Consider the following 23,076-nt stretch of genomic DNA (forward strand, 5'->3'; position numbering starts at 1 on the left):
CCGCTGTACAGCCTCTGAAAGCTTGAGACAGACTCTTTTAAAGAAAGTGAGAGAAATTCAGGTGTTTAATATTAATCTCAAGTGAACACACCATCACTGGAGACATGTGCTTGTATGTTCTTGAGCCTCTCAGAGAGATCTGGACTTGCTGGGGCGAGCAGTTGAATTCCAACAGCAGTGTCTCATCATCGATTCCTTTAAAGGATCTTAGTCACCAATGTTGCATACCCATTTCAGCATTGCACGTAATAAGTTAACAGAAATCCGATAATATTCACTGCCCCCCCCGCCCCCCAAAAAAAAAAAAAAAAAGGCTGATAGAAAAATAGCATACACTCAGTAAAATCGTTCCCTGTGACTGCTTGGATATCCTTTGAGGTAAGAGCTTATGCCTGGTCAGTACCATGAAGCTGTTGGCTTGCTACAATTTCCTGTCTTGCTGCGTCCCACAGTCTCATCTGCCCATACCACTAATGCATCAGCACCAATGCCACTGTGGCGGAATAAAGAGGATTCTGATCTATTTTGTGGATGAAGAGAAAGGTTGGCTGTGCTCCACTGGCAGTATTTATCAACTAATGTAATGAAGCTTTAACATCAAAAATCTGTTGTTGACGCTGTGCTTACAGTTATATGAAATGGATTTTATCGAAAAAAAAAAAAAAAAATCAAAGAATTACTTGCAGAATGCCATCTGTATTGTGTTGTCACATGCAAATGTCCAGATGTTAAGAAACAACAGATTGAAATTTCTACAAGAAGTAAGGGGTGAAGGTATCTGAGGTGAATATCTCAGTAGCTGCTATTACAGCCTCTAAACAAGTGGTAACTAAATGGCACAGCAGAGGACACCTGCAATGCTTCAATAGGAGGCAAACGTTGTAGAGATACAGTCAGTAATCCTGCATGGGCAGAACTTTCTGTAACTGAACTATGTATTTTAACGGCAAGGTGACCAACATTTTTCTTGCTTCTGTTTCTCTAATGCAGCATTCTGCAAAAGAATTCAGGTAAGTCACGGAGAAAATTATGTTCGTTTTGCATGACTTGTTTATGGTGGATATGGGAACAAAGATAGCTTCGTAAATGAATGGATGATTGCTGTTTTGATAGAGCTGTTGCACGTAAAAGGAACTTAAACTGTGTATTCTCATTTAACAAGAGAAAAATAGTACTTTCACAAATTCTCTCATGCTTGTTTCTGCCTCGGAACAGGGGGCTGATTTTTTTTTTTTTTTTTTTTTTTTTTTCCCTCCCCATAAATGGTGCTGTGCTCAGATTTTCAAATCTGATTATTTTCAAATCTTTGTTATTTCAGATCAGGTCATTTAGCAGCTTAGTATGCGCTATTCCCACAGATTAGGTCTTGAACATCTATTAGGCTTCCTGATGAAATGTGGGTATAAAAGAACATCTACTGATGTCTGCTAAAACAAACTAAAGAACCAGGTTGAAATATAGACCGTGTATGTTTAGGAATATGTGTGCAGGTGTGAGAAGCATTGATGCACGAAGGAGAAAAATGAGAGAACACACGTGGTAGCATCCTGGGAGTACAGGCTCGGTTTTAAACCATCTGAAACAAAGCTTAAGTTAGTAATTTTTTACACAGCTTTTGTTTTGTTGTCTGTATTTGGGCATTGCGTCACGTGCGTAGGAGAGTGACAGTAGTTCTGGTGGTGCACGGCATTTTAAAATAGGTTATTTAAAATTCCAGGCCACAAGAGGAAGCATGTGCTTGAACACGTGCCGGGGGCTGAGAGGGAAGGGTGCACGCTCCAAGCGGTAGCGAAGGTGTCGCGCTGTCTGGAAGAGCACCACGGATAAGTGTTTTGCTACGTTTATCTTCCTGTGGAGTCAGGAGACAGTCAGGCAAAGTCATATGTCGTTAAACATACTAATGAGAGACCCTCTGATGCTGAGGACAGTCACTGACAACAACCAAAACTCATTTATATTTTTAGAGATACAATTACCATTTTTAAGTGGTTATGACTTTAAGTTGACATTTCTTGATGCAGAATGTGAAAACATGAGAATTGTGTTGTTTGGTTTAGTTAGTTCCATGGTAGTGTTAAAAAAACCATAAAAGACACTTTCCTGTTTTTACAAGTGTAATTCTTGCCTAGTATTATGAAGGTAACCAAAATGTCTTCTTCTGACAGCTCGGGGAGGGGTGCAGTGGTCTGGGGTGTTCCCATCAAACCAAGCAGCGCTTTCTGTAGAAAGGGTGCCCAGGGCATTTCTTGTGCTTCTGGTAAACTTGGACGCTAAAACTAAGGATGAATTTTATCATACACCAAATTCAGATGTCAGTTTGTCCTGTGCTGAAAAATTACACCAAACGTATAGTGGAACCATGTTCAGAGAGGACTTAAGAGGCAAAGCCTGTAAGGGTAGGGCTTCGGTCCTACGTTTATATCTTTGGCTCTGACAAGAGAGCCTCGCAGCCCCAGCGGCCCTGCAAGGGGCCCCAACCCGTGGTGGCTTGGTGGTCCTCCCCAGCCCCCACCCAAAATATTGCTGTTGCCTGGGGCCCGCAGCCCAGGCGCGCCGAGAGTTTGGCTGTCTGTCAGCGGGAGTGGGCACAAAGCAATGGAAAGAAGATGTCGGGTAGCAATAAAAAGCAGAAGTTGGGAAAGCGGAAATATATGTAGAACGCAAATATTTAATTTTCCAACTTGTGTGGTTTGCTGTGTGGTGGGTTTGGGTCCTGTGGGGTTCGTCTTGTTTGGTTGGTTTTAGCCTTCTGCAATGCCTTCCTGTCCGTTCATTCTCCACATTGAGAACTGAGGATACAATTACCACGGCTAGGGAAGAGCGGTGAAATTGCACCTTGCTGAATTAACTCTTCTGAGGTTTACTCTGCTTATTCATTTTATCTGTGATATAATTCCACTCAGTGACGGGGGGCATTCAGCTTGAACCTATGTTTACAGAACCTGTTTTGCTCTGTGTAATTTTAAGGTTTGTTTAGTGGCTAATACTAGGAGTCGGTAATTGTTAGGGCACTGTTTAACTTATTTTCAGTTATGTTTTGCCTCCTGAATACTTAAATGCAAATCCTTGTTAGTTAGCCTAATGTTTTTAAAATCAGGTAGCTTAATATTTTAAAATTTAATCTAGAATTTATGTACCCATTGTGTCAGAGATCAGCAACACCAGTAATGAACGTTTCATATCACACCTAGTGTCTCTGTCCAAAGATATATCTTACCTACTTTCACGATTTCTGATCTTAAAATTTGTCTGCTTGCTCAACCTCAAGAGGTTACTGGATTCCCTTTGAGAACAAATCCTTCTAACATCTCCCACTTGACAAACTGAGAAAAGTATGTAGTCGTCTTTTTGTAAGAAAATTGAACAAGTAGATGGGGGGGGGGCGGGGGATAAAGATGTGGCAGACTCTTTTGTTGTGCCTGAGGTGCTGGCTTGAGGGGTTTCCTCACAGCTTTTCGTAGTTCCTACCTGCTTCACTTGCAAATACACTGGAACACGGTGTCATTCCCAGGGGAAGCCATCGTGTCTGGCTGTTTCAGTGCCCAAATTCAAGACAGTCCCAACAGTTTTATTTCACATTAGTCTGAAAGACGTTGCCATTGGATCTGTTTGAGCTATTCCAATTAGTTTGAACCAGCTCTGGGGTATAAACCTCACAGCCCAGCAGGATGGGTGTAGAGTGACTACAGCATATCTTCCCTACTTTAGATTAACACTATAAAATATTCTTTTGTTTTGATTAGCTGAAGAATAGAGGGATGGCAAACTTCTGTTTTGATTACAACCCTACAAATGAACACCAGATAACTGGACACAGGGTCATACTGTACCCATGTCATGGCATGGGACAAAATCAGGTAAGAGTCATGTTTTATCATCATTTTGACTAACGCTATGGCTGTAATGTAAAATGTGTGGTAAAAAGCATTGCAATAGGGCTTAGAGAACGTGTTGCCACAGTGAGGTGATCTTATATCTAATTTCAGTTCTCACACTGGATGCTTTTAACTTTGATGTCTCTCGAAGTCAGACATAGGGTAAAAGGTGAATGCAAAAGAGAAATGCAGCTCATGGGAAAATAGCTCTTATGAGAAGACGTTTTTAAAGTTTATCTTTTGTTTAGCTGGCACTAAAAGACTAACTGAATTTACTGCAAAGATATCAAATGACTGGATATCGATACTCTTACGCCTCCGCTGATGGTGCGGTGCATCCGCGTACCTGCCGTAGCAGGCACCGGGCTGAGAGCAGCGATGCTCTCGGAGCCGTGCGATGAGTGCTCCCTCTGCTGGCATCCGGGCAGCCGGAGGAAGGAGAAATGGAGGAACTCCCTGACTGCAATATAAACCGATAAAAGAAAATAGGAGGTGGCTCAAGAGAATTGCCGAGCCTGAGGAGGGAAGGCCAAACACATGAAAGGGGTGAAAGAATATTAGTGAAACGGGCACATGGCATGAGAGGGCTGACAGGACCCAGGGAAAGGTGAAAGAGGGCAGAAGTTGTTTGGGACAGAGGTAGGGCCACAGGTGAGGAGCAGGGCATGTGTGCCAGAGGAAGGAGTAGTTAGGAGCTACAGGGAGGGAGCGTGAAACAAGCAGAACCGCTGGAGACCTCTTTAGTGGAAAGGGGCAGAGGGACTGAGCAGAGATACCAGTTGGTAAATGGGGGCATGAGTAGGGGTGACAGGTAAGTAATTGCAGGAGAAAAAGTGGACAGCAGGAAGAGCTGCGGGCGGGCGAACAGAGGGAGGCTGAAATAAGATAAGACGTAGAAGCACAAGTGAGATGGTAAATGGAAGTCAGGATTGCTGAACTTGCATCTTCTTTTTCTGGCTCACAAATAGCCATGAAACCTCCCAGCAGAACACTTTTCTCCATTTCCTTCCCATCCTACCACCCTTTTGACAGTCGTTCTTAAAAGGTAACAGGCTGCGGCTGATGGTGTGAATTCCTTAGCTCGGTTGGCAGGTGACAGTGGTGGGACTGAAAGAGTCAAATCTTCCACACGTACATCCACTGCTATCAGCTGATGGCACTGATGATGACAAGGTTGATCATCCTGTAGTTGTATCAACACTAAGGAGAGCAAGGCATCTCATCAGAGTTTCACAGATGTTTGCTGACAACCGGCAGCCCTTAACTTCTGTTTTGTCCGGGGAACAGAACCTGCCATCCTAATCCCAAGCTCTTCTGCCTGCTCTCCTCCGGTCTGCTCTCATCACTCCACTCATTACCGATATACAGCTTTAGCAGCAAACCCTCATTGCAAAGCTTCACTACAGTCCCTTGCCCTGCACCACACGTCACAGACAGCTCCGGTTTCTCCACTCCATGCTCTTTAACACTTTCTTTTCCATGCTGGCTGGCTCCTGATCTTTCTGTAATGCCCTTGCTCTGTCTCTCCCCTCACTTATTCCTCCCACCAGTTACTACCCACACTAGATCACGTTTTGCTCCTTTTCACGTACCTTTCTTCTTTCCTGGCTAGCTCCCATTTTTAATCCTCTAGTCTTCTCCTTGTCATCCCTTTCTCCAGTTGTAGAGTTTGTTCCACCATTCATCACTTCCTTCCTCAAATAGTACTCCCTGCTGTACATTCATGCAAAGGAGTGAGGTTTACTCTTCAGCATACATCTTAGTAAAGTTATTCTGCAAAAACATCTTGGTGGGATTTAACATTAATGAAGGTTAACTTGGTCAGCCATATGTGTCTTACAGTCCAGTACACCCATCCTCTGGCAGGATATGATAGTGGCAGGTGGCTGTTTATGTAGGGGACAACTGCAAAAGCTCTTTTCACTGGAAGCAGTTCTCCACTTAAAGTGACCTCTGAATATCTGTGTGCACTGTGCCGAGAGCAGAGAGCTCTGGGCTCTTGATTATTTATAAAATCCAGCACCTGCTCCCATTTTATGTCTCAGTAAGTAAAACCACTCGCAGAAAACTGAGATCCCTGGTAATTTGTTGATATTTTTCTTTGAAAAATAGAATTCTTTCTATGGCCTAAGTGAGAGGGTTTCTTTTCGTCCTTTTGAATTGCTTTTGTGGAAGCAGTAAAAAACCTAACTATGGATTGTTTAAAATTAGCATGTTCATTATAGCAAGAAGGTGAGGATGCGACTGCAGTGACAGAAGCTGAGTGTATAAAGAAGAGTGGCAGAAAATACACAAAACACTGTCTACTTGGTGCTTTGCACCTCAGGCTGCTGATGTTTTGTGGAAGTGCCTGCCCCGGTAGATGAGAATGAAAGGCTTTGAAATTCAACACCGATAAAGCCCATTGCCCTTCTTGGTGTGGCTGGGAAGCGGTACAGAGGGCACCAACACGTGATGGCAGGAATCCGACCTGATGTGGTAAGAGGATGGGAAACCGCTGAGCGGCCTGACAGCGCCCCCCCAACATTCCCTTTTGCAGCTGATAGATTTGAGGCAAACAGGGAGAGGCAGACAAAGAGCTTAGCAAAGCCCTTGGGGTTTCTGCGGAAGGGGCACCTACCCATTGAGTGCAAACTTCTTCCTGCGTGCAGAAGAGCAGCAGCCAAGCGCAGAGAGGGAGGAGAGTGTGTTTCGGGGTCTGGAGAGGTAGCCAAAATCTGCCTCCATCCCTGGTACCACAGAGCACTGATGCAGCTGGGGCATATGCCGTAGATCACCCAGAAGCGGTAGACACTGGATAAAAGGCCCCATCAAATTTCCCAGTAGCACTTTGAGGGAATCTACTGGCTCTCTGAAGGAAAGAAATGCAGTAAGGCTACTAGTTACTGGGCCATGGGTCAGTTTGAAAATGCTTCCTTTCTGCCCACAGAACCCACGGGGCACGGAAAGAGCACTGAAAACCACTTCACCTTTTGAGGAGGAAGAGATTTCTGTCATGTATTACCAGAGCTTGAAAAACCCCGAAGCCTGGCGTATTTATTGCGTTGGAAGCAGTATAGGGTAAAGAACTGTATACAGTTCACTGGGCAAGGAGGCAGGGAATGCTTGGTTGCTAATACTGTAATCCAAATCCTTAATATTATCCAGAAATTAATCATTTTATTTGCTCTCCTCCTCCAAAATCTGGTGCAAGTCCTTGAGAGGTCATTCAGCAAAGATGTCCATAGTAAGGACCGCTCTGACCTAGTAGCTGCTCCATCTACTCTTGATTCATCCAATGCCATCATCAGCTTGCAGGCTTTCACTGATACTGAATACAAACTGTTAAAAAAGAGTTATATCTTATAAATCCACTAATGAGCAAGGCTCTAAATGTGCCCTTGTAAAAGTGGCAGCTGTAAAAAAAAAAAGTGTCCATCCGGCCACAAACAAGCAGGAGTGAAGCTTTGTCTTTATTTGTGAGTCATAAGCTTAAAATGAATGCCCTTCCAGCTCACTGTGGTGCCCAAAGTTGCAGGCTTTCCTGCAACTGGGAACTAAAGCCTGGAGGCCAGGGGATAGCCCTTACGTATTGCAGTAAAAAGTAATAATAATTAAAAATATTGGGCCAATATTACCACATTTGACTTTTGGCGATGATGAGACGTTCCTGGCATAAAGCAAAGCAAAGGTTGTAAAGGCAGTGCAGTCTATGTCATAGGAACAGGTCCCAGCAATAGGTTTCACGGGGAAGTCAGAATCTCGTGGGTGTTATGTCAGCACGTAGACTTCAAACTTGAAGTTGCTTTCTCGAAACACTCATTTCCCTTTGCGCCATCACAAATGAATGATGGGAACAGGTTAGTTCGGTGCAGGGAGGGTGTCACTTGCATCACTGCCCAAAAAAAAGCTGTGGAGCTCCACAGGCTGATGCAGTGGACAACATTGGTCTGTGTACGGCTGCGACAGCCACCTCGGCAGAGAAATTCCTGTTTGTGGTAAAAGGAGGAGGGGCAGAGGAGATTTCATGAAACAACTACCATCAGCGTATTCTAGATCAGAGCTCTTACACCTGGAAATGGAGGACTGCAGAGTTTGCAATCACATGGCCCTGTTTACATTAAAACTCCATTTCCAGTTTCTCTTTCAAGGTTAATTAGCCTTGGTGGTTTTTAAGGATGGCTTTGTGGTAAGTTCAAGTATATGCAACATTTCTGAATTGCTACAGCCCCCTTCACAAAGCCTTCCAGTGTCTTTTTCAAGGATGAAACAAAACAAAGGAGGACTCCTTCTCATCCTATTATTGCTTTCCACTAATGCAGCTATACTGTTGGTAACAAGCCATTTTCTGATGTGTGTTAAAGTCTCCTCTACCCTACTGAGCATAATCTAAATCGGATCTAAACACACATCCGTGCACTATAGTAATGTAAATTATTTACGAGCGTGCTAAATACAAACAACTCTCAAACTCTGCCACTCTTTAATGAAGTCCAAAATTTGGCAAGCATCCATGATAAATATAAAAATTTTAAGAAAGTCCTCAGCCATAATTGCTACAAAAGCCAAGATGTTTTATAGCGTGTCCAGAACACCTCTGTAGAATACTGTACGACAAGCAAAGCCAGTAAACTGTCTTTATTAAAGTTCTGTTCATGTTTAAAAGCAGCTGTAGCTGATTTGCTCCAAATAATATCTTAAAATGTTGTATAATAAAATGCTCATCACCATGCATCCTGAGTACTTTGTAACTGGAAATGAACCTTGACCAAACTGCATTTGAACTATGCAGTGAGCAACTCCTTAATTAAAAGTAACATTGTTTTGTGACAACTGAATTAAGAAGGCATAATGTCAGGCTATAAACTGGCTTCCATCCTGTTTTTAAGGGTGATCTAGAATGTGAATGTAGAATATTGCAGCTGAATTTTGTAAGTTCTTTAATGCTGGAACATCTGTTTTCCAGGGCATTTATTCAGCATTTCATATATTTTAAGTGCTATCAGAGTAAAGCAGTGCTGTGGTGAGATTGATTTTCTGTAAAATAGTAAACAAATGGCAGCAGTTAAGGCTCCTTGACTATCTTTGGCAAGATTTCTCTCCACTTTAATATGTGAACTTAATTATAGTATCTTAGTATATCCTCCATATAAATATTTTCTTGTGTACATATGAAGTTACTGTTGTCCTTTGTTTCTTCTCTTGGGTTTGTAGTTTTTCGAGTACACATCCCATAACGAGATACGTTACAACACCCGACAGCCAGAAATCTGTGCAGCAGTCGATTCAGGGACCGACTACTTGACAATGTACTTGTGTCAAGAAAATGTCCACAGTATTCCTGAAAACCAGAAGTTTGTTTTCAGAGAGGTAAGTGTGCACGCTTGGTTTTGGGTTTGGTTTCCTTGGGAGTGGGTGGAAAGAGAATTATTGAGTTTTTCTTCTTTTTATCTTACTGTCTACACATCATGCAGGCCACAACATCGGCATAGATCTCTGGGACAAATATGCTATCTTAGCTTTTAATATCTGAACATAGAGCCAGGGTAGCAGCAGCGCACAGGTGAAGAGTATGCCAGTCATAAAGAATAGGAAGATAAGAGGAAGGAAAGTGCCCTTCTTAACCTCTTACGGGTTGGGAAGGTTGGCAGAGGTGTCTCTTCGCCCTGTCCACATCTAGCGCTTCCTGCGGGCTGCTCAGTTCTCTCTCACATCTCACCCCGACTGTCTTCTCCTGAGAATGGAGGTGTTTCAATGTACCCCTTCCCCAGCCAGTCTCATGGCTGGCCTGCTTCTGCTCTCCTTTCGTTGACTTCTTTTGTTTCCCAGTATTTATACCACCATCTATCCCTGATACTTCACATACCACCATTACTTTACGCTCTTCTCTGCTTTCGAGCAGCTGCTTCTCCTCTGCAAACCGTCTCTCGTGACCCTCCCTGTGAGCACCAGAAGTGCTCCCTGAGCTTTTCTGCAATGTAATGTGCAGTTGTGGGATTTGATGCGCCGTCAAAAAATAACTTCCACTCCACTCCTACCCCTACACAGGCCACATCTTACTGGCTGTGGGCACTCAGCAAATCTGTACCTGTCGTCTTCAACCTTAATGCCTACTCCCAAAGGGGAGAAATACTGAGAAGTATGGAGTATATTTAATAAACATAACGTGATCTTAGAAGAGCTTGTGTTTAGTAGTTTCTAATCTCTGAAGGAGTTCCTGGATGCCTGAGAGAAAATAAATTGGATGAAAAATGATGGCCTTGGTCAGGTTCTGGAGTGTTATTATTTGGCTAAGGGAAAAGGTCACATAATATATCAAAATGGTGTATTTACATAATGTGTCTGCAAAATGCATCTAAACTCTACAGGTTCCACGGTTGACAAATCTCATACTACCACCAGTGATAGGTGGCAGAATAAATTCTAAAGAAAAATATGAAAACTACTGTTCCTTCACTAAATCTAGTCCAGACTGAAGTTCACAGTGATATTACTGAGTAAAACAAACTATTTAAAAGGCTGACTTTATAAATGATATTTCATTTTTAATGCTGATTTTAACAAAATTTTTCAAGGTCATGTGCATTAGTCCCTAAGATGACATATATTGAACGACCCTCACTCACTTCAGGAAATAATTGAGAAAACACTGTTTTGGAATACATCTGTTTCCACTGCACTCCCAACCATTAACTTTTAGCATCTCAAACTTCAGGAATTATTTTAAATCTTCTTTCTTACTCGTCACCACTCTGTGCCTGTGTGTGATTTGAACGTACTGCTCCGCTCCGATTCCTCTTCTTCTGCAGCATTAAATCAAAATCACCAGTCCCCACCTTTCAAGGCAAGTGATGGGTGAGGTGTCAGTACCACATTTCTCTTGCTTTGTGCGGAGCAGTGTCAGACGCTGGAAAAGCTGCTGTTATAGATGTAGCATAATCAAAGTTTTGAACAGCCTTCCCAGCAGCCTGGCAAGAATTAAGTTCTTATGGGCACGGAGTCAAAAACGAGTGAGGCAGATATTGATTAGTCCACTCAAAAATTTGAATTATCACGACGGAAATGGGAAAGTCATTCAGGAGCTAAGTCCGTCAGCAAGGCGGTGAGCAAGCACACGCTGCTGGCATCAGGGGCTGCAGCTTGAGCTGTAATTAGTGCGGTGGTCCTGACGATGGAAGGAGCAGACTTTCAAAGGAGTCAGGGATATGCTCAGAATCAAGGTGCTGGCATTTTTCCTTTGAAACAGCCAGAGGCTTTGGAGATGGTTAGGTGTGGGAACGTCACCTGGGCCAAAGGAGGGGTCTCGGAGCGGGGGTGGTTCTCCCTAGCTGACTACACCGCCTTGTTGCAGCTCGCCATCCTAGTTGACAGTGCTCCCGGATTTGAGCGAGCGATGTGAACTGGAGATGAAATCTTCTTGGAGACTCCCATAATAGAATCATAGGGTTGGAAGGGACCTCTGGAGATCATCTAGTCCAACCCCCCTGCCACAGCAGGGACACCTTAGAGCAGGTTGCACAGGAACGCGTCCAGGTGGGTTTTGAATGTCTCCAGAGATAGAGACTCTACAACCTCTCTGGGCAGCCTGTTCCAGTGCTCTACCACCCTCAAGGTAAAGAAGTTCCTCCTCATGTTTAGGTGGGACTTCCTATGCTCAAGTTTGTGCCCGTTACCTCTTGTCCTGTCACTGGGCACCACCGAGTAGAGCCTGGCCCCATCCTCCTGGCACCCACCCTTTAAGTATTTATAAGCATTGATCAGGTCCCCCCTCAACCGTCTTTTTTCCAGACTAAAGAGACCCAATTTCCTCAGTCTTTCTTCATAAGAGAGGTGTTCCAGTCCCCTAATCATCTTGGTAGCCCTATGCTGCACCCTCTCCAGCAGTTCCCTGTCCTTCTTGAGCTGGGGAGCCCAGAACTGGACACAGTACTCCAGGTGCGGCCTCACCAAGGCAGAGTAGAGGGGGAGGATGACCTCCCTTGACCTGCTGGCCCACTCTTCTTGATGCACCCCAGGATGCCGTTGGCCTTCTTGGCCACAAGGGCACATTGCTGGCTCATGGTCATCCTGTTGTCCACCAGGACTCCCAGGTCCCTTTCCACAGAGCTGCTCTCCAGCAGGTCAGCCCCCAACCTGTACTGCTGCATGGGGTTATTCCTCCCCAGGTGCAGCACCCTACACTTGCCCTTATTGAATTTGATAAGATTCCTCTCCGCCCAACTCTCCAGCCTGTCCAGGTCTCTCTGTATGGCGGCACAGCCTTTTGGTGTGCCAGCCACCCCTCCCAGCTTTGTATCATCAGCAAACTTGCTGAGGGTGCACTCTATCCCTTCATCCAGGTCATTGATGAATATATTGAACAGGACTGGACCCAGTACTGACCCCTGGGGAACACCACTCATCACTGACCTCCAACTAGACTCTGCGCCCCTAACCACAACCCTCTGAGCTCTGTCTTGCAACCAGTTTTCTATCCACCTTACTGTCCATTCATCTAACCCACTCTTCCTAAGCTTCCCTATGAGGATGCTGTGGGAGACCGTGTCGAACGCCTTGCTGAAGTCAAGGTAGACCACATCTACCGCACTTCCCTCATCTATCCATCCAGTCACACCATCATAGAAGGCTATCAGATTAGTCAGGCATGATTTCCCCTTGGTGAATCCATGCTGAGTACTTCTGATAGCCTTTTCTTCCTCCACGTGCCTTGAGATGACGCCCAGGACAAGCTGTTCCATCATCTTTCCAGGGATGGAGGTGAGGCTGACTGGCCTGTAGTTCCCCGGGTCCTCCTTCTTGCCCTTTTTGAAGACCGGAGTGACATTGGCTTTCCTCCAGTCCTCAGGCACCTTGCCTGTTCTCCAGGACCTTTCAAAGATGGTGGAGAGTGGCCCAGCAATGACCTCTGCCAGCTCCCTCAGCACTCTCGGGTGCATCCCATCAGGGCCCATGGACTTGTGAATATCTAATTGACCTAACTGGTCCCTCACTTGATCTTCCTCAACCCAGGGGAAGTCTTCCTCTTTCCCCGTTACTTTTGGGGAGGAGGGCCTGAGGCCTTAAAACGTGTTCTTTAGGGAATCTGACGTGGAGGCCTGTCAGACCTTGTACCTCTGAGGCAGCTGTGCTGCCCTCCAGCAGAGCAGGCAGCTCCACGCACATCTGCAGGCAAGAGACACGCTTAGATATTTTTTCTTTTTCCACTAAAAATATACCCTGTGAAGAAAGGGGATTTTTTTTTTTTTTCTGAAAATATATCCAACATCTACACTTGACTAAAAACACTTACATTTTACTTGCAAGTTGTGCAATAAGTTGGTGAATTTGGGCAATGCCTGTACTTGTCTTTGGTTTTCTCTGCCCATGTTCTGGGGCAATAAGAAAAGGCAATGGAAGTGAATGAAGTTAGCACATCCTTTATAGGCCTAGATGTCAAGACACAAATCACTTAAAAGCAACAGTAATGTAAGTTTAAAAACAGGGTCTCTGTGATAAAGTTTCAAAGATTCTCGTTAGGCATTTTAGCTTCACTGCATGGCCCCATGAGAAGGATATGTGTGATATTTATTTGTTATAAATGTCTTCTGTTACTTTTAAAACACAGCGACACGCCTGTCATTTTTAAGACCTGAAAAGCAAAAATTATTTCTTTTCTAGGACGGTACTTTGTTTCATCTACAAACCCAGAAGTGCGTAGAAGCCCAGTCAAACGCTCACAACGGTAACCCAGCACCATTATTACGACCGTGTACCAACTCGGACTACCAAAAATGGTTCTTCAAAGAAAGAAGTTGATCCAGATGTCATCTAGGATATAGCTGAATATGAAGATGTTCTCTTTCTAGTCAGCAGTTAGCCAGCCTTTTGAAAATCACCTAAGTGATATATTTTTGTATGGAAAGAACTGTAATCAGTTTACAAGCCTTGAATTTCGTTTTCTGGAGCATTAAAAGAAACTAAGCATTGAGAGCTACATAAAGTAAATGCTGTGGTTATATCGTGCCACAGAATCCGCTCCTCCTCTCTTTATTTGGCAGCTACACAACTGCTTCTGAAGTGTCTTAGGTTCTTTTTACAAGTGACAATATATTTTTTTAATCTGCTGTGTGAAAGTAAGGCAGTCAAAATAATTGCACTAATCTTATCTGCTAATAACTTAAAATGTTTATTTTTCTACTAAAACATTCTGCAGTTGGGCCTTTTAACAGATACTAGTTAATTATTCTTCTCGTCTTTTAAATACCAAGAAGGTAAATGTAGGCCAGATTCTGCCCTACGTGACTATCACAAACCCCTCACTGAAGACAGTGTGGATTTGCACATGAAGGCAGAGTAGGTCTGCATGGTTTTGCACAAATAACGATCTAGAGGCATACAGATTGCACATGCTTGACAATACTGTACATTAAATGTGGCGACAATTTTAGATGCTCATGGCGCTTGACAAATTTCTAATCATGCTCAAGTCTGGTTTTGGAGTAAAATGGGGATTTTCTCATCTTAAAGATATAAGGCAACAACATTTAAAGGTGATGCTCTGGGAAAATCTATTTGGATTCACATGGATCTAGTTATGCAGCTGTGTCACAGTCTGCATGACTTTAACATTATGTGGATTTTCAACATGCCTCAAACTTACAAGATCAGACTAATTCTAGCACTAATTCTTTTGACAATTTTCAAAATTACAGTTAGAAAAAATAAATCACAGAAATTATATCTTTCATTAAATTGTAAATGTTTAAATGGTTTACATAAAAATTATTATATAAACAAAAATGGTTTTGCAACTAATCAATATGATGCAGCTGATACTAATACAAAAAGAATTGTCTTTCAGATGTAACTTGCATTTTGTCTGGGAACTCCTTTTCTGATTAAGTTGGTCATGGAAACAGAGTCCTGTTGAAAACATGGGGTTTAATCTGCAGTGGTACAAGATGTTTTCTGCTGTGATGTGTGGGATCTGCCTTACCCAGTCAGACAAGTAGTGTGTATAGCAATGTATTTGGTCATTGACCATCATCATTACAATGTTGATTAAAAGGGTTTCAGCTCATAAGGAAGGTTTCTTTCTGTATCTGCTGGAGGCATGCTTACATGTAGAAGCATGAAGATTTCAACCTTTTTCCCCTCAGAAGTCTTGGCATCTGTTTCAATTACTTCTTTATGTATTCTGTTATTTGCCTTTGTTCATGTTTTCTATAAAAAATGTACAGCCTTTTCTTTGAATCCTCATAAGCTCATGCCATTTTGGCATACCTATTTATATGACTAGGGTGTCGGGGGAGGGATTTCTGCCTGTAGGAGATGCATATGTAGGTTCTTCCAAGGTCCTCCTAAACCCATGTAGATAGAATGTTTTTGTGAGCACCTTTAAAGTTTTGTCTCTATGGGCTGGACTGATGAAATTCATGTTAGAATTAATAAAATATTTTGTGATTCTTTAGAGTGGGAACTGTCTTTACAATTTTTTTTTTTTTTAGAGTCAGTGGTTTTCTTTTAATCATTTCTCTGATTTCTTAGGCTCTGATCCCTGCAGCACTTGGGAGAAGACAAGTCTCTCAAGTTCCTTTTCCTGAACTCAGTAATGCTAGCAGCAGTGGTCAGCACTTTGTGGGGCCACAAATCAAAACTGGGTGGCTGCATGAGAGAACTGTGAGAGCTCCAGCAACACAGCGAAGTTTTTCTGTTCATTTCTGCTTTGCCTTCTTGACCGTTGATTGAATTACATTAGTAAGTTAATAAGAGCCCAGCTATTACAATTGTAGACAAAACTCTCATTGACCTCCACGGTCAATGAGGTTTTCTTTGTTTTGGGACTGCAAGATTTCATCACCAGGTGGTGGTATGCAAATGAAACTTAGTAATGGCAAATCATTTTCCATACGTCTTCCCATTCTGCAGGTGTTTAGAGGGAAGTATTGATGTTTTGGGCTTCTGGTTACACGCAGCTGAGCTCTTTTCTCATATACCAGCAAACCTGCTGGCCCGGGTTGAATATTTGCTGGGCAAACAAACTTATGTTGAGTTCAAAAGCAGACAATGGACGTAGCAACATCACCAGCTTGCTCCCCCTGTGTTGGCCTGTTAGTCCATCTACTTACCATTTTTCTCTTTGATATCCTTTTCTTCTTCTCAACTCGCTGGAATTGTATTAATGTCTGCCTTCAGCTTTGGAGGGTGAAGGACTCCATCAAATGTCTGAGTCACGATGCACATCTCCAGACTTCCTTTTGCGGGAGGTCAGGGCCATCTGCTGAGAAATGGACTGTGCACTTCAGGCGTCTCCTCAGCAGAGAAGGGGCTGGATGCCTCCCAGAAATGGAAGAATTGGAGGACTTCAGTCGCAAACTGATACTTAATCTGGTTCTGGCCTCCTGGGGCTCTCTTTGAAACAGCGAGAGGAACACTTTTCACATCATCCAAATAAAAACCCACTAGGTTCCCCCTTTATTTTAGTATTCATCTTCCTTTTATACTTAGAGCCGTGTGTTTCTTTTCCCCATTGCTGCTAACCATGTGAAGCACCCATAAAACCACAACTTGCAACTGAAGTTTATTGATAACCTTAGATTAAAAGAATGGATACTGGCAGCACAAACTGGGGAATCTCAAGGGTCCTTCTTCCGTTTTGTACCCTCGCTTTGTTCAAAACAAGAAAGGACATTTTTTAAATACAGAGAGATTGACTGAACAAATTGTCCTAAGAAGGTATTGTCCCAGTCCACAGCACGTCATATAAAATTATAGGGTAGAGATGAAGAAGTCTGTCTTCCAAAGGGATTTTGTTCCTTCCAAATTGCCTAGTTGCGAATACATCTCCCATGTTTACTGCCCTTTTTCAGACATTATACTGGATCAGCGTATTTCTGCGCTCTCCCAGGTTCCTTCCCTTCCCCTTGTCTGATGTTCCTTTGATGTCCCTAGGTATGGACCATATTTAGCACAGTTGAGGCACAGAAGACTAATCCAGGAGAATTATTTCACAAAACTAAACTGTGCAAAACGTTTTCCCAGTTTTCCATATCCTGTGCTGAATACATCTCGTGAGGGGAATGGTAATATGCAAGGAGTCTTTAACCTTTAATAAATTACTTGATGGTATTGTCCCCAAAATGAGAATTTGGGGTTGTAAGTACTGATTGAACTTGCTGATTTTTTTGAATTTAAGCCAAAATTGTCATTAAAAAAATTTGTCATTTAACGAAATTATTATTTCTTAGTCTTTGTATTCCTTTGTAAAAAAAAAAAAAAATGCGATCCAGATTGCAGTCTGGTGCCTAATTCTTTATCATATTTCTTTGAACTCATCGGGTAACTATTTTGCCATTTTTTTTCTTTTATTCTTCCACTGTTCCCCTTCCATTTAAACACTGTGGGGTTTTGACATGGGCTAGAACTTACTGGGTTTTCATTTCAACAGAAGACAGTATACAAGCCTTCCTTCTAAGAAATAAACCACTAAAACCTCTGTATGTGCGGTCTTGACTGAACCTTTTTGATGGAGGATTGTTAGAGCTCACACAAACGCTCTGGAACAACAGTCGTCATTGTATACACATCGGTCAACGTGAATTGGAAGCAGGATTTCTTGCTAGCTCTGCTGAAACAAAGACTCAAAACTGTGCTCAATTTTTGTTATGTTTACAGGAAGTGGTAAGATTTACTGGAAGGGTAAATTCATGTTGGTTGGTAACATCGGGACTGATGGGGTTGTGCTCCCGCTCCCTACGTGTGAAAACACGGGCAGTTGCACAGTGATACTGCTGGGTTGGTAATTCAAAAGCTGATGTTCTTTGAATTTTATTTGGCTGTCTTAAAGCCTTTAGATTGGGAGATTAATTCGAAGTTGAGCTTTGTTCTGGTACCCTGATATAAAGACGTAGCAGTCAAGGTGTCTAGAGAGCCTGTAGGGTTGGGATCATGCAGTTGTATGTGTACGCTTGCAACTGTGGGGGGTTTGGGCAGTGTTCGAGAATGCCGTACAGGCTCGTAACAGGGACAACGTTTTGACTGTGCTAGCAAGTTAGCTGAGGTAGGTGGGAGAGTCCTTGGGAGGGAAGAGAGGGATAGCAGAGCTCCCCCCGTCCTGTCGGGGTGCTAGCAGTTGACTGCAGCAGCAATAGCAGGGTTTGAATTGGCGCATTGCAGTGTTCTTCAACTTCCCATTTACAGAGGAAAACAATTATGTATGTATATGCAGTACTAAAATTACTATGCCTAGATCAACAGTTTTCAATCTTTTTTTTTCAATCCATTACTCACTGGCATTTATATGAATAGACAAAGCCCGTTTAGACCAGTCCTAGTCAGCACCGACAGGAATGACGTGGCTGGGGATGACATACTTTTAGAGGCTTCCAGGATTTCCAAAGGGGGTTGGAGACAAAAACAGGGCAGGACCTTCTCAGTGAATTTTCCTAACTCCAAAAGCAAGAAGAACGAAGACGGAAGATGCGGGAAGTGAGTCACTGGCCTGACAGGTAGCGTGACATGTTTCATGTAGCGTCAGACCATCTCCCAGAGTGGGAGAGAACTTGCAGCAGATGCAGTTTCTTTGTTGGTGGTAATGGAAAAAACAGTTTTCCATGCTCTGAAGGTATTTAACTTGCAGCTGAAGAAAAAGTGGTGAATGGAGTCATACCAGTACAGATACTTGGACCTGAAATTCATGAATTAGGTACTCTGTGATGAGCAAATATAAAGAATATATAAAGAACAAAACTGTTAACTGTGCATACACTGTGAGAAGACTTAGCAATAACTGAGAGAAGTTGGAAATGATCATTAGCAGGAAGATATTTGACGTAACTTTTTCCTGAAATACAGTTGAAGGATTCACATGATTGAAATGCTGAAGTGACTGGGTAATATGCCGGGAAGAAAGTGACATTTGATTTTCGAGCAAAGACAACAGGATTTACAATTCTTGTGAACTGATATTTTAGCCAGCAAGGAATAAACAGATACAGAGGGTGTCTGGTGTAGACCACCAAATAAGAATATAAAGCCTTTTTGCATCACAGATAAAGGTTGTGTGCTACTTTAGAGGATTTCATCCTAGGGGATGCACTTTACTGATTTCATGGTAGCAAAACATTCTGAGGATTTCTAAGAAGGAAAAAAAAAAAGGCAGCTGGGCAGGTGGCTGTGTCTGACACAATCTTTAATAAGCAGTTTGGTGCAATTCTCCTTTAGGCCTCCTTTTATTTAAAATTAGCTGTTACCTGGGCATCTGTTACACATAAACAAAGGACAGTACCTATGAAAGAAGAAATTTCTCAGCGCTGAGAATTGGAAAGAAGCAGGGTTTACAAAATATGACTATATGTATACATCATGTTGAAAAATGTGTACAACATGAAAGCTTTGGATAGGATCGCAAATGAAATATTTAAAAATGTCAGAAATATAGTTCTGTTAAATCTAAATTTAGCCTCAGTGAATCTATTACACTATTGTCTTTAATTACATGATTTTCTTGCATTATGTTCCCTGTCTTTTTTACAAAAGATGTGGAAACAGTCTTTTTCATGCCTCACTGAGTATACAGGAAGGATTTTGAGAGGCTTACTTTGCCTAATCCTCACTGTTCGATATATGGCCTTATTTACTTCCCCATAGTAAATACCTAGCCTGAAAAATAAAGGTGATTTTCCTAGCTTTGTTCTATGGAACTTGAATGTTACGGCATCTTAGCGCTTCCAAAATATTTATTATTCTATCTTCACAACATGACTAGGAAGGAAGTGCACCCCTGTTTTACTGACAGGGAATGCAGTGACAAAAAGATGAAGGTCAGAAGGACCACGTTATTAAACAGCGTAGTTTGAAGCGCAGCTTTGCCTGCTTTAAATGATACCCAGCAATACGCCAGGCTTCTGTAGTTCAGACACAGGAGCTGGGGTTCATTTGCCCAAAGGTCAAACCAGAAACCCGCATACAGATGAACTGTCACCCCAGGGTTCCCATTACGCACAGAATGATGCACAGAATGATGTATAGAAAAGATCTCCTGCCAAGCGCCCCCCAAATGAGGAAGGTATCACCAGAGACTGCCTCTGTAAAGTCTGTCTTAGCTTTCTGGGCAAACAGGGCTAAATCCTGGTTTCCCGGGCCTGCTTTTGGAACTGTTTTTGTATTCCATGGTGAGCCTTAGCTCCGTGACGTAGCACTTCCCAGGTGTGTTTCTTTGACGTACCTCCCCAACATCTGAGTTGGCGGCGCACGGCGCGGGCACCACCGGCAGCTGGGCTCTGCCTCCCCCGCGAGGGCAAGCCTCCAGCTTTACGCTGAATGGAACTGCGCAATAACTCTTTCCGACCCGTGTTTGGAAAGAAGCGAGGAGATGCATTTGATCCTTAAAATAACAAAGGGACGTTTGCTGCCGCATCAGTAACAGAGAAGGATGTCAAGCAGTTGCTAATAATATTCAAGGTATCAATTCTGTTGCACCACATAACTTGGACTCAAGCTTTCTTTCAGAAAGACTGAGTTCTCAAAAACCGGGAAATTGCTTAAAAAAAAAAAAAAAAAAAAGCTTAGAAAGCTGATGACACTCCAGAGACTGTGAGTGCGTGTGTTAATATACTGCCAATATTGTAAAACGATAACCAAAGTGATCCAAGTAGCTGTAGTCCTGGTAGCCAAGTACTAGAGAAAAATCACAGAACGATACAAGCAGTGAAGAATGATTTTCTGTGAAACAGATTTTGACAAACGAACTTGGTATCTATTGCAGATCAGGTTGCGAATGGTGAAACATCATTTAGCATATGAAATTCTGATTAAAAATAACATTATACAAAATCAATATGGCACCTATTCCTGTTGGTTTCCTAGGAAAATCTGTTCTTGGTGTCACGATAAGCAATTTTCTGGAGGAAAATAAGTTACTGATAAGTTTGCAGGTGACAAACTGCTGGACAGGTCACTTGTACAAATAAAGCACATAGTTTGATTTATCCTTATGCAAGATCAGGTGCACAGGAGCAAAGAAGTAGGTCACGCTTTTAGGGAGAATGGATCCAAAACACGCTGTGGGTTATTACGTAAAGAAGCAGTTCCACAAGGGCAACAAACTGGCTGGTTTGCCTATAGGGGTTAGTTTTCCCGACCTGCCTGGCCCTCGGAAGCGGCTGATGCGGAGTGAGGTGCCGAGGTTGCTGCTGGTGGCCCAGTGCTGGCAGGCTGCGGAGTCAGAAGGGTCAATTCAGACATGAAGTGGGAAAAGGAGAGGTGCCTTGGAGATGCCTCCAGGAATGATTCTTGAGGTAAGGGAAAGTCGGTCTAATTATTTTACAAAAGCAAAAATGCAGTGATTAATCGTAGCCCATGTGCATGGGAGAGGATCGCTGATAACTATGTCCCCTTCAGCTGATAAAGGCATGATGAGAAGCAGTGACGGGAAGCTGGTATAAGACAAATTGTTACCGAATACGAGATACACCTCCCAGCAAACTAATTAATGATTGCAATGATTTATCAAGAGATGCGGTGGATTCTTCATTGCTGATGCCTTTAAGTCAACACTGCTGGATGCCATTCCAAGGGAAAGGCTGCAAAGCAGCCAGTGTTACAAGATTACTGGTTGAGGCCTTCTAGCCCAAGGCCAGATCGTGACGATCGTAGAATTTATTAATCTGTGAAGATACTTTCCAATTTATTGCACAGATGCCACCGTTGCGTATGCGATATAAATTAGATGCATTATGTTGGTCTTCAAAGGTTTGCCGTGACTGACTTCAGGAAAATTACGAATACATGTCAGAAGTGAGGTGCCCAAGGCAGGGTTAAGCAAAGCTTTGCATTTTGCCAGTAATGCCTCCTGCGTGGGATCCACCTGCCTTTGAAACACAGGCTGAAACCCACGGGTGGTGCCTCCCAAGTCATCTCAGCAGGTTATAGATCAGCGCACGACTGTTCGGGGACTTGGTGAGCCACGGGTGAGGGTGGGCAGTGGGAATGTGCTCTCCTGGGGCGCGGCGGGGACACGCTGGGAGCGAAGCGGATAGCCTGGGCCAGTGGGGGCGATGTGGAGGTAACTCGTTGGGAGAACAGCCGTGGAAAGGGCTCACCTGCCCCTGGGCTGCTCGCAGAGTTGTGGCGACCCTCGGGGGAACTCAAGAGTCCTGCTGCAGCCTCAGGGTTTGTTTGTTTGGTTTTTTTTTTTTTTTTTTTTTGTAGCCACGAGTGGTGCCAGGCTCCAAAAAACCCGTCAATTCTGCGGGGAAAAGAAAACAGTTAAAAAAAAAAAATATATATATATATATAAAAAAATCCCGACTTCTGCGCTTGCAGAACGCCCGACTGCTGTGTGCCGCAGAGTTGCCACGGCCCGGGCTTGCGCGTGTGCGTGCGTGGGGCTGGCGGAGGTGCCGAGCCGGAGTGGGAGCGTGTTTGCGTGGGCTGCGGGTGCGCGGGGGAGCCCGGCTGTGCCTGCACAGGGCAGCGCCTGTCAGCGGGTCCCTGTGCCTGTGTGCGTGTGGGGGGGTGGGGGAGGTGGTGTGGGGGGGGAGCGTGGGTCACGCGTGGGGAGGGCGCGGGCCGGGGCGTGCGGCACCCGCCGCCCGCGGGCAGCGGCGGCGCTCACCGGCCTCTCCGTGGCGGCGGGTCGGCGGGCAGCGGCCGCAGCAACACCTCCGGCCATCTGCGCTTGGCGGTGGGAGCTCCACCTGGAGAAGGTGCCCGACCGACCCAGCGGGGCACCGAACGCTGATGCCGTGAGGCAAAGGGAAGCTCGGCCCGGCTCTGCCCCCGGCCCCGGGGGCCGCGCATCCCGGCACGGCGGCTCTTGCCCGACCCGAAGGACGGGCGCAGGCGGCACCTCCCGCCCGCGGCGGGGGCTGCCCGCCCCCCGCGGGGCGCCAGCCACCCTGCCCCGGCTTCCCGGGGAATGCGGCAGTAGCACCCCCGCCCCGGCTCGGCACCGCTCCCCTCCTCCGCCTCCCCGGCTCTAGGGGGGGCTTTTTCCTCTCCGGCGTTTTTCTGCCGGAGCATCTTTTTTTTTTTTTTTTTTTTCCTCTCTCTTTTGGAGGAGGAGGAGGGGGGAAGGAGGGAGGTGTTCCATGAGGGCTGCTCGGGCCCCCCCTCCGCGCCTGAGAGGTGCTGTCCCTCCCTGAGCGGAGAGGGGGGAGAGCGGTCGGGGAGGCAGAGGCAGGTCCCGCTCCCTTGCTCTGCCGCCGGGGAGAGAGGAGAGGAGGAGGAGGAGGAGGAGGAG

At 44.4% G+C, this 23,076-nt stretch overlaps 1 protein-coding gene across 1 annotated transcript in view; it reads left to right on the forward strand.

The window, feature by feature from the left end:
- The window catches only part of GALNT12 (polypeptide N-acetylgalactosaminyltransferase 12), a 46,766-nt gene extending 32,816 nt beyond the window's left edge, over positions 1-13,950 (forward strand). The window contains exons 8-10 of the mRNA XM_082479116.1: positions 3,744-3,857; positions 9,069-9,224; positions 13,512-13,950. Of these exons, the coding sequence (XP_082335242.1) occupies positions 3,744-3,857; positions 9,069-9,224; positions 13,512-13,649 (408 nt within the window). The 3' untranslated portion in view covers positions 13,650-13,950. The remainder of the gene's footprint in view (positions 1-3,743; positions 3,858-9,068; positions 9,225-13,511) is intronic.
- Positions 13,951-23,076: the final 9,126 nt, after the last annotated feature.

Source organism: Vanellus vanellus (assembly GCF_965231255.1).
Source record: "Vanellus vanellus genome assembly, chromosome: 2".
Classification (NCBI taxonomy): Eukaryota; Metazoa; Chordata; class Aves; order Charadriiformes; family Charadriidae; genus Vanellus; species Vanellus vanellus.